The sequence below is a fragment of the Narcine bancroftii genome, chromosome 10 (genome assembly GCF_036971445.1).
Source record: "Narcine bancroftii isolate sNarBan1 chromosome 10, sNarBan1.hap1, whole genome shotgun sequence".
Taxonomy (NCBI): domain Eukaryota; kingdom Metazoa; phylum Chordata; class Chondrichthyes; order Torpediniformes; family Narcinidae; genus Narcine; species Narcine bancroftii.
The window spans coordinates 74160832-74178040 of record NC_091478.1 but is presented as its reverse complement, the minus strand read 5'-3'; the positions used below and the strand labels follow the sequence as shown (position 1 = coordinate 74178040).

At 44.0% G+C, this 17209-nt stretch overlaps 1 protein-coding gene across 2 annotated transcripts in view; it reads left to right on the top strand.

Annotated features, from left to right (window-relative positions):
- Positions 1–17209, top strand: part of LOC138744748 (anoctamin-10-like) — a 43500-nt gene that overhangs the window by 10025 nt on the left and 16266 nt on the right. For both annotated transcript variants that reach the window (XM_069901352.1, XM_069901351.1), the window contains exons 8-11: positions 3–176; positions 11474–11665; positions 13709–13846; positions 15366–15482. In XM_069901352.1, coding sequence (XP_069757453.1) covers positions 3–176; positions 11474–11665; positions 13709–13846; positions 15366–15482 — 621 coding nt within the window. The remainder of the gene's footprint in view (positions 1–2; positions 177–11473; positions 11666–13708; positions 13847–15365; positions 15483–17209) is intronic.

Genomic DNA, 17209 nt, shown 5'->3' with positions numbered 1-17209 from the left:
AGAAACTTGCATCACTGCTCATTCTGACGCAGATCATTAATCAGTGCACAGAGACTTTGGTGCCCTATTTCTACAAGAAAATAAGCATGAAAGGGACAGGTCTGAAGAATTGCACAGTGGAAAATGCACCAGAAATTGACAAAATAAAATCACAAGGACAGAAGGCAACATTTCCTGTGAGTATTTTCACATAAAGCAGCTTCTACCTATCCACCCCAGTCTATTTACTCCAAAATATCCACTGTAGATTTCAGAATTTGAAACCACATCATCAACATCTTTAGTCCTGTGGTTGTGCAAGAATTTACAGCTCTTTCCTTTGTATAAGAGTAATTCAGGGACTAAGGTCATTGCTAGCTTAAAGCCTGCAAAACCAGAAATCACTCTGGACATTGTTCATTAAAACAAAAGACAATCTGACAAAGAATTACTGTTTACCATTTAAATTACAATCACAGTCATCATATGAAGGATGGAGGGGAGATTTGACAGAGGTATTTAAAATTATGGGGCATAGACCGAGTAAATGTAGATAGGCTTTTTCCACTGAGGGGAGGGGAGATACAAACCAGAGGACATGGGCTAAGATTAAAAGGGGGAATTTCTTCACACAGAGAGTGGTAGGAGTGTAGAACAAGCTGCCAGCTGAGGTGGTGAATGTGGGCTCAAATTTAAAATTTTAAAAGAATTTGGACAGGTGCATGGATGGGAGAGGAATGAAGGGACTGGGTGCAGGTCAGTGGAAAGAGGTTAAAAAAAACTGTTCAGCATAGATTAGAAGGGCTGTAGGGGCCTGTGTCACTTCTGTAATGTTCTATGGAAGCATTTCGAAGGCAGTTGGATTAAATGGTTTAAAGATTTTAAGGTATAAGTGGCTTAAAAATCTATTATTTACTGGTTTTCATCACGATGTCACCCACAATCTCCTCACAATCACATGGCAGCTCCTTAAAATAGGGACAAGGAAATGTGCCTCCTGAGATGTGGGTCACTCTGTCAGTCTTCGATTGACGGTTCCTCCATTCTTCACCATTTATTCCTTTTTAATCAGCTGCTTTGTCTTCTTGCATCCAATGGCACGCAGAATATAGAAGAGCACAGCGTAGGAGCAGGTCCTTCAGCTCACCATACCTGCACCAAACAGGATGGCTATTTAGATTAAACATTCCTTCAGCTGATGTCCTGTCTAAGAGTTGGAAAAGCTCACCAAGTGAGTTGGAAAAGCAGAAAGACCAGGTTCCTTCATGTCCAAAATGAAAGAACAAAACTGGCATGGAGGTCAGACTCACCCACAAAGCCAGGGATGATATTGAATTCAGTTCCCCCTCAGAGCAAGAAGTAGCACTCAATTCACTCTCCCGAACCCTGGTGATGCTGAATACAGATTTCTCCAGTGTTGCTGTATTGTGTTTGTGATAAAGATTCATTTATTCAGTATATACTCTCCCTTTTTATCTTTGCTATATAAAGGACACTATTTGATCACCTGAGTTCTCCAGTATTGTATTTTTACTTCAACCACAGTGTCTGCAGACTGTAGGGTTTTATTGTTGGAGGAACTCATCAGGTCAGGCAACATCCGTGGGTAGAAATAGTCAACATTTTGGTTTGGGACACTTTATTGAGTCTAAAGGAGGTGATATTTTGTGGAGGAAGAGGGATATAAGCTGGGGGCAGGATCAAAAGATGATAAGGTATTGGATACAAGGGAGGAAAGGACTCACCCTGTAGAGGATGAGTCCACTGGGAAGGGAGCGGGAAAAGTTAGAGAGAAAAGTAAGTACAGGAGTAGTTAAGGAAGAGTCAGAACAGTGGAATCAGATAGAGGTGGAGGTTACCTAAAACAAGAAAAAAAATGTTTATGGCAGTTGTTTCAGACTGTCCAGGAGGAATATTATTTCTGAAGTTTATGTTTGACCTCCCCTGAAGCCAAGAACAGACATATCTGTTGAGGAATGGTTGGGTTAATTGAAATGCCACAGGAAGCTCAAGGCTACACCAACATACAGTCACCCAGTTTGCACTTGGTTTCACTGATCCACACTGAGTACACCAAGTGCAGTACATTAGGCTGGACAATGGACATAAAAAGCTCTGCCTCACTGGGAAGATCTCTATGGTTTGGATGGAGGTCAGTGGGGGGAGGGGGGGGGTGTGGGGAAAGGGAAGCCAGATCACTAGGAGTATTTAAACAAGAAATAGACAAGTATCTCATTAGTGAGGGCATCAAGGGATATGGGGAAATGGCTGGAAATTGGAACTAGAGTAGAGTAGCTTAGTGTAGATTTATGGAACAGACTCGATGGGCCTGGTGGCCGCTTCTGTTCCTTTGTCTTGTGATCTTGTGAGATGTAAATTTGAAGCAAATTAGATGTGAATCCAATTAAATGTAAATAATTTTAAATTAAATTTAGACTACAGCACGGTAACAGAAACAGTACAGCCCATGAGTCCGTACTGCCCAATTATATCCAATTAACCTACACCTCCAGTATGTTTCAAATGGTGGGAGGAAACTGGAGCTCCCAGGGAAAATCCATGCAGACACGATGAGAAAGTACTAAATCCTTGTAGACAGTGTGGGATTCAAACCCCAGTCCAGACCACTGGCGCTGTAAAGGTATTGCACTAACCAGTACGTCAACATTGCCGCTCATGTTTGGTGGACAATGTACTGGCCCAAATGACAGTAATCATCTTCCTTCCAGCATGACGTGGTTCCTAGTATTCAAGTAAGATGTGCATGATATTACTGAAGATGTTATATACTAATATACACTGATATAATACACCCTCATCCATGCTGCTCACAGATTAATCTTTCACACTTGGTTCTTTCTATGAATATGGATGTGATTTTTCTCACATCTGAGACAAGCTGGATTCATTCTGATCTCCGGTGCTGTCTGTGTGGAGTCGGCATGTTGTCTCTGTTTCTTCCCAGGGCTTGAGTTCCTTCCCACATGCCAAGGATGTACAGTTTGGGAGGCCAAGTGGCCATCCTAAATTGCCCTGGTGTATGGGTGGGTGGTAGAATCTGGGGAGAGTGAACTGGAACGTGGGGAAAATAATACAGGATTAGTCCAGGGGTGCTGGGCCCAAGGGGCTACTTCCATGACGCTATAAACGGTGACCACATGAGAGCAATAGAGTGTAACAGGACAATGATGTGACTGGTTCCTACCTGGCTAGATGATGAGTATCAGTTCTATTTTTGTCCTTGTCTACCACTATATATTTTTAAGATTGATCATTAGACCTTTTTCCTTTTCTTACAGTGAGGAGTATGTTTTTTAAGACAGAAACTTTTAACCTTGCAGGGATCATCGACAGCACGATATTGGAGGCCATAGCAGGGTTTTGAGAACATGGGGAAAAGGCCCAAGGTCTATTAGTCCTAAGAAAAGCAAAACACGGGGTGGAGGCAGGCAGGGGAAGTTACCCAGGAGTAAGACAAGTGCTTGGATCTGGGATGACCAGCTGAGGGAGACTGATAACTGAGGGCACGGAGGCAAGAACTAGAAAAGACTGGAGGGGTTGGGGAAGTTCAGGTATCAGGTAGCACAGGTTTAAAATGCCAGGTTCCAGAATCATCATTGTTTTTAGGGCTGATGTGGAAGTTTGGGAACAACAGCGGCAGGGTCATGGCCTCGGAATTCTGCAGTAATGGAGAAGAAAGTGCTGTAATCTTGAGCAAACTAGATGGGGGGGGGGGGGGGGAGAGGGGGTCAGTTTGCATCAACAGTGGGACATGGACAGTCAACAATTTTGGTCAGGCTCCCTTTCGATGGGAAAGGAGGTAGTTTGGAGATCAGGGAACACCAAGGTCTGGAAGTTATGGGATCACTGGACAGAATGGTGGAGGTGGAATTAGCTTGACTAGTGAGCGTGGGCCCGCAAGTACAGTTTAAATTGCCAAATGACATGATATTCATAATTATTGTCCAGAACAAAACATTTTTAGTCATCTGGGATCTAATTTACTCAATCTGGTTATTTCAAGACTTCATGGTCTTTTTGAAGATAATTTATGATATTTCAGATATTGTAATCCTGTTACATTTACTTCATTAGCTGGAAAAAGATTTTTTTTAAACAAGTTACAAAATGCAGAGCATCTTACTTCTGGCTCATTGTTGCTGGATATCAATGATCCCCAACCCAGGCATTTGATCACTGGGCTCCCTTCCTTCATTTTTGGGGCCAGGCTTCCTCCAGGTTAGCAGTGAGTCCTTCTCTTTAGCCGACATGCAAATCCAGGCTATTCCAAACCTTAAGCAGCACATGGACTTTGCCCTTTTCCCTGCTTTTCGAAGGGCACCACGTAGGTGAGTGGTAGAAAATGGGGTGAGTTGATGAGAACATGGGAAGAATAAAATGGAACCAAAGTAGAATTTGTGTAATTGGATGCTTGATGTGGATCTGTTTCTGTGATGTGTTACTCTAAAGAGGTCCACATGATCATGAAGACTAACATTCATAAAAGGAAAAAAAAATGTTTTTACAACCTACTGGAATAAAAAAGTTTAAGTCAGTGAACTGGCCATCAGTCAAACTCAATGAAACCTTCTCTGAATTTAGTCAGTCCTCCGGCTGGGAAACGACACAACTTGAGGAATGAGTCACTCCATTCTTGGGGACAGGAAAACCAACACTTTCCTTGAGACATGTTTTTTTTACATAGAACTTAATGTGATTTTTCCATTCTGAAGTGCCTTTCTACCTGTCCTGAGTGGTCGTTCACACAGAAATGACCAAAACTCAAAATAACCATATCACACCGCAAGTTTGGACAGAATACCTGAAGTGCAGTATTTTCGTAGGCTGGTCATCCTATTCATTAGCTTGTTGTTCACGGATCACCTGTTGTCTAAACTGTACTGCAGGCAATCTGTGAAAATAACTAGGGGTTGAGGAGGTAAAATGTTGGAACGGGAATGTGCCCTTATTCCCGTTCTGATTGTTTTACACAGACTGCGTTCCAGGAAATTGGGAATAATTTCCTGGAACGCAGCAGTTGTGTAAAAAAACAAATGTCTTCCTTTTATTTTAGGAACAGTTCCTTGTGTGCCAGTCATCATAGTGTGGATGCCTATTGGAAGAACCCTTGCTGCTGGAGGACTTCCTGAGCAGACTGGTTTCAGCAGCATTGAGCCCTAACTGGCACAGCTTGGTCTTCACTAGCTCTTTTGAGGGGGAGGACGTGGACCTGTCCTCGGGCCTGCGCAAAGGAGCTTTTAGGTGGAGTGCAGTGTGCACAGTACTGGCCCCACCCTTTACACCCATGGTTCGTGTGCCGTGGCCAAGCAAGCTGGGACGTGGCAGCGAGGTCCTTGGGTTGTAGGTTTTATATCGGAGTGACCTTCTCCTATGCAGGTTGCTTAACCGGGCTGAAGAGGCCTGCCTCCCCTTTTAGGTTGAACCATTTCTGGAGATCTACGACCCAAGAAACTAGCTGCTAATAATGGAATTCAGCACCATTCTGAACAAGTTTCAGGTAGCTGGCAGCAGGGTGGGAAATCATTTGCGAGGGCGAAGAGGAATAAAACACCAGATCAGCAAGGTTCAGCTTTCAAAATTCACTGAACTGCAAATAATCTGTGACTGACAAACTGGAAGCTGTCATTCAAATGGATGGCAGGCACAAGGCTTCTTTCCCTCATTTGATCAAGATTTCAAATTTCTACAAAAATGGTGAACCACTGTGATTTGGTCTGCAGTGTTTAAGAGGAGTTACTTCATACATTTCTGGACCATCAATGCCCTGGCGGTCACCACTGCCAAGCAGCGCAATGGGACCAGCTCCACCAAATGATCGGTCTGCTCCACCAAAGCATCAGTGTATTTTTCTTGTACAAAACTGGAATTGTGAATATTTATTTATGATCCCTTTTCCTGTCTTGCATGTGTGGTGATTTAAATTATTGCTGTTGTGTATTTTGTTTGTGTGCAAGAAAAAATTTGGTACATCTGTACATATTGTGCATAATAATTGTACATAAGTACAATGACCACAAGAGGATGTCAGAGACTAGGGCATCCTGCTGCAAGAGACTCACAGACTGACATCCCATTGCTTTTACCCTAAGTGGGGTTTAAAAGGATGAAGGACTGTCTTAGAGAAACATATAAAATTAAGAAAAAGTTAAGACAGAAGCAGGGAGATTGTTTTAATGGCAGGTGAGACGAGAACTAGGGGACATGGCCTCAAGTTTCTGGTGAGTAGATTGAAGAGGAATGACGTGAGTGGTGAATCTGAGGAATTTTATTTCCAATGAAGCAGTAGAGCTTCCTCATTAAATATATTTAAGTCACAGAGAAAGAGAGATATTTTTGAATAGTAAGGGTATTAAGGGTTTTAGGGAACAGGAAGGTAAGGAAAGCAGGATGAGCCATGATCTTATTGAATGTCGAAGCAGGCTCGATGGGCCAGAAGTCTGCCTGCTGCTCCTATTTCTTGTGTTTTTCCATGCAATGCAAGTCACGAGTCCTTCTCTACTGCTGAGTCGAAATCCTGGAGTTGCTTCTCTAATAGCACTGCGGGAATACCTTCAGGAGTGGGGCTATAGCTATTCAAGGAGGCTACTCATTGCTACCATCACTATCCATCACTACATATCACTACCCATCACGACCATCACGACCCATCACTACCATCACTACCCATCATTACCCATCACTATCCATCACTATCCATCACTATCCATCACTACTCATCACTACCATCACTACCAACTCTACTCATCACTACCCATCACTACCCATCACTACCCATCACTACCCATCACTACCATCACTATCCATCACTACCCATCACTACCCATCACGACCATCACGACCCATCACTACCATCACTACCCATCATTACCCATCACTATCCATCACTATCCATCACTACTCATCACTACCCATCACTACCCATCACTACCATCTCTACTCATCACTATCCACCACTACCATCTCTACTCATCACTACCCATCACTACCCATCACTACTCATCACTACCCATCACTATCCATCACTATCCATCACTACTCATCACTACCCATCACTACCCATCACTATCCATCACTACCCATCACTATCCACCACTACCATCTCTACTCATCACTACCCATCACTACCCATCACTACCCATCACTACCCATCACTATCATCTCTACTCATCACTACCCATCACTACCCATCACTACCCATCACTACCCATCACTATTCATCACTACCCATCACTGCCCATCACAACCCATCACAACCCATCACTACCATCACTATCCATCACTACCCATCACTACCCATCACTACCCATCACTACCCATCACTACCCATCACTACCATCACTACCCATCACTATCCATCACTACCCATCACTACCCATCACTACCCATCACTACCATCACTATCCATCACTACCCATCACTACCCATCACTACCCATCACTACCATCACTACCCATCACTATCCATCACTACCCATCACTACCCATCACTACCCATCACTACCATCACTATCCATCACTACCCATCACTACCATCACTACTCATCACTACCCATCACTACCATCACTATCCATCACTGCTCATCACTATCCATCACTACTCATCACTACCATCTCTACCCATCCCTACCCATCACTATTCATCACTACTCATCACTACCCATCACTATCCATCACTACCCATCATTACCCATCACTATCCATCACTACCATCACTACTCATCACTACCATCACTACTCATCACTACTCATCACTATCAATCACTACCCATCACTATCCATCACTACTCATCACTACCCATCACTACCCATCACTACCCATCACTACTCATCACTACCCATCACTACCCATCACTACCCATCACTACCATCACTACCCATCACTACCCATCACTACCCATCACTATCCATCACTACCATCACTACTCATCACTACTCATCACTATCAATCACTACTCATCACTACCAATCACTACCCATCACTATCCATCACTACTCATCACTACCCATCACTACCCATCACTACCCATCACTACCATCACTACCCATCATTACCCATCACTATCCATCACTACCATCACTACTCATCACTACCATCACTACCCATCATTACCCATCACTATCCATCACTACCATCACTACTCATCACTACCATCACTACTCATCACTACTCATCACTATCAATCACTACTCATCACTACCAATCACTACCCATCACTATCCATCACTACTCATCACTACCCATCACTACCCATCACTACCCATCACTACCCATCACTACCCATCACTACTCATCACTACCCATCACTACCCATCACTATCCATCACTACTCATCACTACCCATCACTACCCATCACTATCCATCACTACTCATCACTACCCATCACTACCCATCACTACCCATCACTACCCATCACTACCCATCACTACTCATCACTACCCATCACTACCCATCACTATCCATCACTACTCATCACTACCCATCACTACCCATCACTATCCATCACTACTCATCACTACCCATCACTACCCATCACTACCCATCACTACCCATCACTACCCATCACTACTCATCACTACCCATCACTACCCATCACTATCCATCACTACTCATCACTACCCATCACTACCCATCACTATCCATCACTACTCATCACTACTCATCACTACCCATCACTACCCATCACTACCCATCACTACCCATCACTACCCATCACTACTCATCACTACCCATCACTACCCATCACTATCCATCACTACTCATCACTACTCATCACTACCCATCACTACCCATCACTACCCATCACTACCCATCACTACTCATCACTACCCATCACTATCCATCACTACTCATCACTACCCATCACTACCCATCACTACTCATCACTACCCATCACTATCCATCACTACCCATCACTATCCATCACTACTCATCACTACCCATCACTACCCATCACTATCCATCACTACTCATCACTACCCATCACTACCCATCACTACCCATCACTACCCATCACTACCCATCACTACTCATCACTACCCATCACTACCCATCACTATCCATCACTACTCATCACTACTCATCACTACCCATCACTACCCATCACTACCCATCACTACCCATCACTACTCATCACTACCCATCACTATCCATCACTACTCATCACTACCCATCACTACCCATCACTACTCATCACTACCCATCACTATTCATCACTACCATCTCTACTCATCACTACCCATCACTACTCATCACTACCATCTCTACTCATCACTACCCATCACTAACTATCACTACGCATCACTACTCATCACTACCCATCACTACCCATCCCTACCCATCACTATCCATCACTACCATCTCTACTCATCCCTACCCATCACTACCCATCCCTACCCATCACTATCCATCACTACTATCTCTACTCATCCCTACCCATCACTACCCATCACTACTCATCACTACCCATCACTACCATCTCTACTCATCACTACCCATCACTACTCATCACAACCATCTCTACTCATCACTACCCATCACTACCCATCACTACGCATCACTACTCATCACTACCCATCACTACCCATCCCTACCCATCCCTACCCATCACTATCCATCACTACCATCTCTACTCATCCCTACCCATCACTACCCATCCCTACCCATCACTATCCATCACTACCATCTCTACTCATCCCTACCCATCACTACCCATCCCTACCTATCACTATCCATCACTACCATCTCTACTCATCCCTACCCATCACTACCCATCCCTACCCATCACTATCCATCACTACTCATCACTACCCATCACTACCCATCACTATCCATCACTACTATCTCTACTCATCCCTACCCATCACTACCCATCACTACTCATCACTACCCATCACTACCATCTCTACTCATCACTACCCATCACTACTCATCACTACCATCTCTACTCATCCCTACCCATCACTACCCATCCCTACCCATCACTATCCATCACTACTATCTCTACTCATCCCTACCCATCACTACCCATCACTACTCATCACTACCCATCACTACTCATCACTACCCATCACTACCATCTCTACTCATCACTACCCATCACTACTCATCACTACCATCTCTACTCATCACTACCCATCACTACCCATCACTACGCATCACTACTCATCACTACCCATCACTACCCATCCCTACCCATCCCTACCCATCACTACCCATCACTACCATCTCTACTCATCCCTACCCATCACTACCCATCCCTACCCATCACTATCCATCACTACCATCTCTACTCATCCCTACCCATCACTACCCATCCCTACCCATCACTATCCATCACTACCATCTCTACTCATCCCTACCCATCACTACCCATCCCTACCCATCACTATCCATCACTACCATCTCTACTCATCACTACCCATCACTACTCATCACTACCATCACTACCCATCACTACTCATCACTACCCATCACTACCCATCGCTACCCATCACTACTCATCACCACCCATCACTACCCATCACTACCATCAGTACCCATCACTACCTATCACTACCCTTCTCTACTCATCACTACTCATAACTACCATCACTACCCATCACTACCCATCACTACCATCACTACCCATCACTACCCATCACTACCCTTCTCTACTCATCACTACCCATCACTACCCATCACTAATCACTACCCATCACTAATCACTACCCATCACTACCCATCACTACTCATGACTCCCATCATTACCCATTACTACTCATCACTACCTATCACTACCAATCACGACTCATCATTACCCCTCACTACTCATCACTACCCATCACTACCCATCACTACCATCACTACCCATCACTACCTATCACTACCCATCACTACCCATCACTATTCATCACTGCCCATCACTACCCATCACTACCCATCACTATTCATCACTGCCCATCACTACCAATCACTACTCATCACTACCATCACTACTCATCACTACCATCACTACTCATCACTACCCATCCACTACTCATCACTACCCATCACTATTCATCACTACCCATCACTACCCTTCTCTACTCATCATTACTCATCACTACCCATCACTACCCATCACTACCCATCACTAATCACTACCCATCACTACCCATCACTACCATCACTACTCATGACTACCATGATTACCCATCTCTACCCATCACTACCCATCACTACCTATCACTACCAATCACTACCCATCACTACCCATCACTACCCATCACTACTCATCACTACTCATCACTACCATCACTACTCATCACTACCATCACTACTCATCACTACCATCACTACTCATCACTACCCATCACTACTCATCGCTACTTATCATTACTCATCACTAGGACAATTAACAATGGTCAATAAATTTGGCACCAATATCCCTCAAACTAAGTCAAGAAATTGGAGCTCGAATGTTCAGTTGCTGTCATTGTCTTTCTGTTTTCCCAGGGGATGTTCGATGAGTACATGGAGCTTTTCGTTCAATTTGGATATGTCAGCCTTTTCTCTTGTATTTACCCATTGTCCGCAATACTGATCATTGTGAACAATGTCACCGAAATCCGCACAGACGCTCTGAAGCTCTGCCATCTGTTCCGAAAACCATTCATCTCACCAGCAGCAAATATAGGAGTTTGGCAGGTGAGAAAGAAGATTCCCCAGGTTGTTCCTGTTGGTTTAGATTTTAATCTAAAGCTACTATCAAGATCAGATGATTGGAGAAACTTTTAGGTTCTCACAGAAGCAGGAATAGGCCCAACATGATCATAATTATCCTACACTGTCCCAACTCCTCTCCTGTGCCAGTCCCCCACAACCTTACAAATATTTATCATCTTAAATAGATCCAATGATTTGAACACTCACCATCTTTGGAAGCAGAGAATTTCAGAGATGTAGCAATATCATGCAACATGTCCACGCTGCAATGAGGCAGGGAACTTTGCTCATGGAAGTGTTGGGCTGGAGACTACAATACTCATCTTCAAATAGTGCTTTGAGATCTTGTACATTCTGCTGGGATACCAGATCTGTTCATTGGAAAAAGATTAATGATATGCTGAGTTCCCTCAGAACTGAACTGTCAGCCTAGATTATTTGTTCAAAGTCGAGATAACCTCCAAGATTGGCCTGATAAATGTGAAGTAACTCGGTGCCATCAAAGTGTCAGGCAATAACCAAACACGGCAAAAGAGAGTCCAACCACATACCATTGATCATTGATATTGTGCCTACCCATATATTCATTAAAAAAAACCGAAAACTTCCCTACCCTGTAACCCTCTATTTTTCTTCCATCCATGTGCCTGTTGAAGAGTCTCTTAAATACTCCTAATGTTTCAGCCTCGAGCACCATCCCTGGCAAGGCATTCCAGGCACACACAACTCTCTGTGTAAAAAAAAACTTACCCCGGAAGTCCCCCTGAAACTTCCCTTCCTTTACTTTGTACATATGTCCTCGGTGTTTGCTATTCCTGCCGTGTGAAAAAGGTGCTGGCTGTCTACCCTATCTACACCTCTAACAATTTTGTAGACCACTATTGAGTCTCCTCTCGTCCTTCTACATCCCAAAGAGAAAAGTCCCATCTCTGCTAACTTTCCCTCATAAAACTTAATTTCCTATCCAGACAACATCCTGGTAAATCTCCTCTGCACCCCTCTCCATAGCTTCCACACCTTTCCTATAATGAGGTGACATTCCCTCACTTCGTTTGTAGATTTAGAGCACAGTAACAGGCCCTTCCAGCGCATGAGACCATGCCCTCCCAATACATCAATTAACCTACGATTCCCATATGTTTCTGAAGCACACAGAGGAAATCAATGCAGACTTGGAGAGAGCGTACAAACTCTTTACAGTCTAATGCATTCCCTGCTAATAAGCAGTATAAAGAACAAAAAGATACATGGCTAAAATAGGGTGAAACAAGAAAGTCTGTAGACACCATGACTGTAATTAATACACAATGGTGCTGGAGAAACTCAGCAGGTCGCAGTGTTTGTAGGAGGCAAAAATATATAACCAAGGATTTGGCTCAGGCCCAAAATGTTGGTTATGTATCTTTGCCTCCTATGGGTTCTGCGAGACTTGGTGAGTTTCTCCAGCTCTTTTGTGATTAATGGCTAAAACAGGACTCATTTGCCTCCCAACAATTACGCCAATCCAAGTTATAAATTAATCATTCTACTCAACCTATACTTACCACTGTCAACAAGGACCACATTCGGTTAAAAGAGTTTTCATAATCACCAAGTAAAAACACGACGCTGGAGAAACTCAGCAGGTCAAACGTGTCCTTAATATAGCAAAGATAAAGATACAGAACCAACATTTTGGGCTTGAGTCCTTCATTAAGGCTCAAGCTCGAAGCGTTAGTTATGTAATTTTATCTTGGCTATGTAACGGACACTGTTTGACCTGCTGAGTTTCTCCAGCATTGTGTTTTTACTTCAATCACGGTGTCTGCAGACTGTAGTCTATTACTTCATAATCACCAAACTAGTCAAGCACGGGAAGACTAAAGGTACTGAACGGCCCAACTAATGTCTCCTGGTTTGAACCCAAGTTATTTTGTTTTGCTCCTAGAGATTATAACATAATTAGTGATTGGCAAATAAAAAAGTTCCCCCTGAAATTCCTTCAATGAAGTTGCATGGCTCTCATTATTTGCTTTTATTTCACAGACTGCTTTTGAGATGATCGGATTCCTGTCGGTCATCACTAACTGTTTGCTAATTAGCATTTCTCCTCAAGTGAAAGAGTATTGTGCAGAAAATAATGTAACCTCCAACAGCATATTAATCTGGGCCATTGGAGTGGAGGTAAGTGAATGTCCATCTGGTATACGCTTCTACATCACAATATCGCGTAGTGCATCCACGAGAACAGGGAGAAATGTCTTGGGGTTTGCATCAAGTACAGTGAATGTGTAGAATGTGGAGTCACTCATTGGAGCACCTCTGAAACAACGCAGAATTAAAAAGGCTCCTGCTCCATGAGGGTGGTACAGTGCCTCAATGCTCCAGCAAGAAGGGATTGATCCTGAGCTCCATTGCTGAGTGTGTGGAGCTTGCACATTCTCCCTGTGATGTCAAGGGTTCCCTCCCATATCACCCCAAACTCGTTCAAGTTATTTGGCCACTGTAAATTGTGCCTCTGTGAATGACAGAATCTGGGATGAACAGATGGGAGAATAAAAAGTAGATTACACTTACATACAGCACAATAACATGCCCTTTCAGCCCCCAAGCCTGTGCCACCCAATTACACCGAAATGATCTACAACCCCCGGTACATTTCAAACAATGGGGGGAAAAAACCCACACAGACATCGGGAGAATGTACAAACTCCTTACAGACAGCGTGGAATTTGAACCCCAATCCCGATCACTGGTGCTGTATTAGCATTGTGTTAACCGCTACGCTAACCGTGCCAACCTTAACTGTATGTGTGATGGTTGCACAGATTTGGTGTGCTGAAGGGCCTCTCTCTGTATTGTACAAATCTATAACTCAACATCATTGCTTGCTTTGGTGTCAATACAATGTCCCCACCACCCACAGTGAGAAATATTCCCCACATTGACAAGGAAGACCATTTTGGCTGCAGCTGCATACAGTCGAGGGACATTGGGTGGAGTGGTTCAGGGAACTGCTGGCATTCCAGCCATCACCATGTCTGGCGTTTCCAGGATAATGCACAACCTGCTGGTTGCACTACCCTAGAGTTTACTAGGTTTATCGTGTTACGGACTGACTCTGGTCTCCTGCAGAAGGCTTGCCAATGGAGTACTAACCTGTAGTTGTTGCCCAGCAGGGAAAGCTGCCAGTTAAACCTGGGTCAGGTTGAAGAAAACCAACACTACTTGTTTAAATGGGAATAGCTGTGGGCGAACAATAGTGGGCCCAGAATCTCAGGGCTTAATGGTCAGCCCTCAGGGCTCTCTCCCAACACTAGACCTGAACCTCTGTCACTGTAAGACAGAGAGAGCAATACTCAATGATCCATAATGTATAACTGGTGAGCCTGAGTTGTCTCTGTACACTGGGCTACCACACACTTAGCTCTGATGAAATGGCAAGAATCATTGGAGATGGGATAAGTATATCAGTGAGGAGAGGAAAAGATTCAGTGAGTTGAGCAGTGGGAACTCTGCCATTTGTGTATTTAAACCCAACTAAATTACAGTCAAATGTGAGTTCAGAGTGAAGCCTGGAGGAGCTTGGGATCTAAAATCTGCTCTTTCCTGCAAAACCACTGTTCAGCTTTGGTTCAGGAGTCTTGTGAATCTTCAGTTCCAAAGTCGATGCTGACTTTGTTCATTTATTTCTGCCTTTCAGCATGTTCTGCTGGCTGTAAAGATCACTTTAGCTTTTGTTATCCCTGACATCCCCCAGTGGGTGAAGCTGAGGATCGACAGAGTCGAGTATCAATCCCTTCAGGCCCTCAAGCACAAGGTAACATGCTCGGTTGCTCTAACACAAAGAGACAGGGTGAAGCCCTCACAAGCTCCTCAATCTCCCACAGAGAGAAAAAAAAACTTCAGAAGTGCTCCCCAGCAAGGAGCAACTTGGGCCTGGCATCAGAATTTGGGTGGCATCAGATGAAGTCGGGTGGGAAGAGGCTCATGTGAGGTTTGGGCATCAGCATGAATTTGAAAGACCTTTATCTGTGCTGCACAGTGCTGTGTAAAGGACCTGATGAGGTGCAAGAGATAACCAGCAGCAGGGTCAGAGGCGCTGTTGCCACAAAGCCACTGGTCGCCAGCAGTGCCTGCTGCTTACCAATTATAAATAGCAATGCAGCCCTGAGAAACACAAAAACAAGCAATCAATCAACAGCTGGAGGGACTCGATGGGTCAGGCCATATGCATGGGTAGAAGTGGTCAGTCAATGTTTCGGGTCAGGAACCTTTAAAGGGGATGACATATCCCCATCATATACATAGTACCAATCCCTTTAAAGTTTTGTCTCAATGAAGGGCCCAGATCATTTCCACCCATGGAGGAGGCCTGTTCCACTGAGTCCTTCCTGCAGCTGATTGATCAACATTGCACACCTAGTGACTGGATATTTTTTCTGTGGCCTCGAGCCCAGTGGCCCAAAATGCTATTCTGCAGTCCCTCTTGGCCATCACCCACCTCACCCACGCGATATTTGCCTGGTTTACTTCAGCTATTAAATTGACACACTGTGCTTCCAGCATCCAATGCCCTAAACTTCACCACATCCCAAATTCTAAGAACAGAGAACATTACAGCACAGTACTGGCCCTTCGCATACCTACCAATAACAAACTAAACCCTCCCTACCACATGACCCTCTATTTTTCTCTCATCCATGTGCCCATCTAAGAGTTGCTTAAAAGCCCCTAATGTTCCAGCCTCCACCACCACCCCTGGCAATGCATTCCAGGCTCCCACAACTCTATGTAAAAAACTTACCCCTGATGTGTCCCCTGAACCTTCCTCCCATATCTTTGTATAGATGTATTCTGGCGTTTGCTACTCCCGCCCTGGGATAAAGGTGCTTTCTATCTACCTTATCCATGCCTCTCATAATCTTGTAGATTTCTATTACGTCTCCTCTTATCCTTTGTTCCAAAGAAAAAAACTCCAGTTCTGCTAACCTTGCCTCAAAAGACATATTTTCCAATCCAGGCAACAGCCTGGTAAATCTCCTCTGCACCCTCTCCATCGCTTCCACATCCTTCCTGTAATGTGGTGACCAGAACAGAACACAAAATTCTAAATGTGGTCTCACTAGAGATTTATAGAGCTGCAAGATTACATCATGACTCCTGAACCCAATTCCCCAATTAATGAATACCATTGGCCTTCTTAACTGTCCTATCAATTTGAGTGGAGATCTATGGATTTAGATCCTCTGTTAATCCATATGATAAAATATCCTACTATTAACTATGTACTCTGCCTTCAGGTTTGACCTTCCAAAATGCATCACCTCACATTTATCTGGACTAAACTCCATCTGCCACTTTTCCAGCCAACCCTGCATTCAGTCTATCTCCTGTGTTAACCTGTGACAGCTTTCAACACCTTCAACCATCATATCATCTGCAAACTTACTGACCAATCCCTCTAATTCTTCATCCAGGTCATTTGTAAAAATCACAAATAATAAGGGTCCCAGAACAGATCCTTGCAAAACTCCACTCATCACT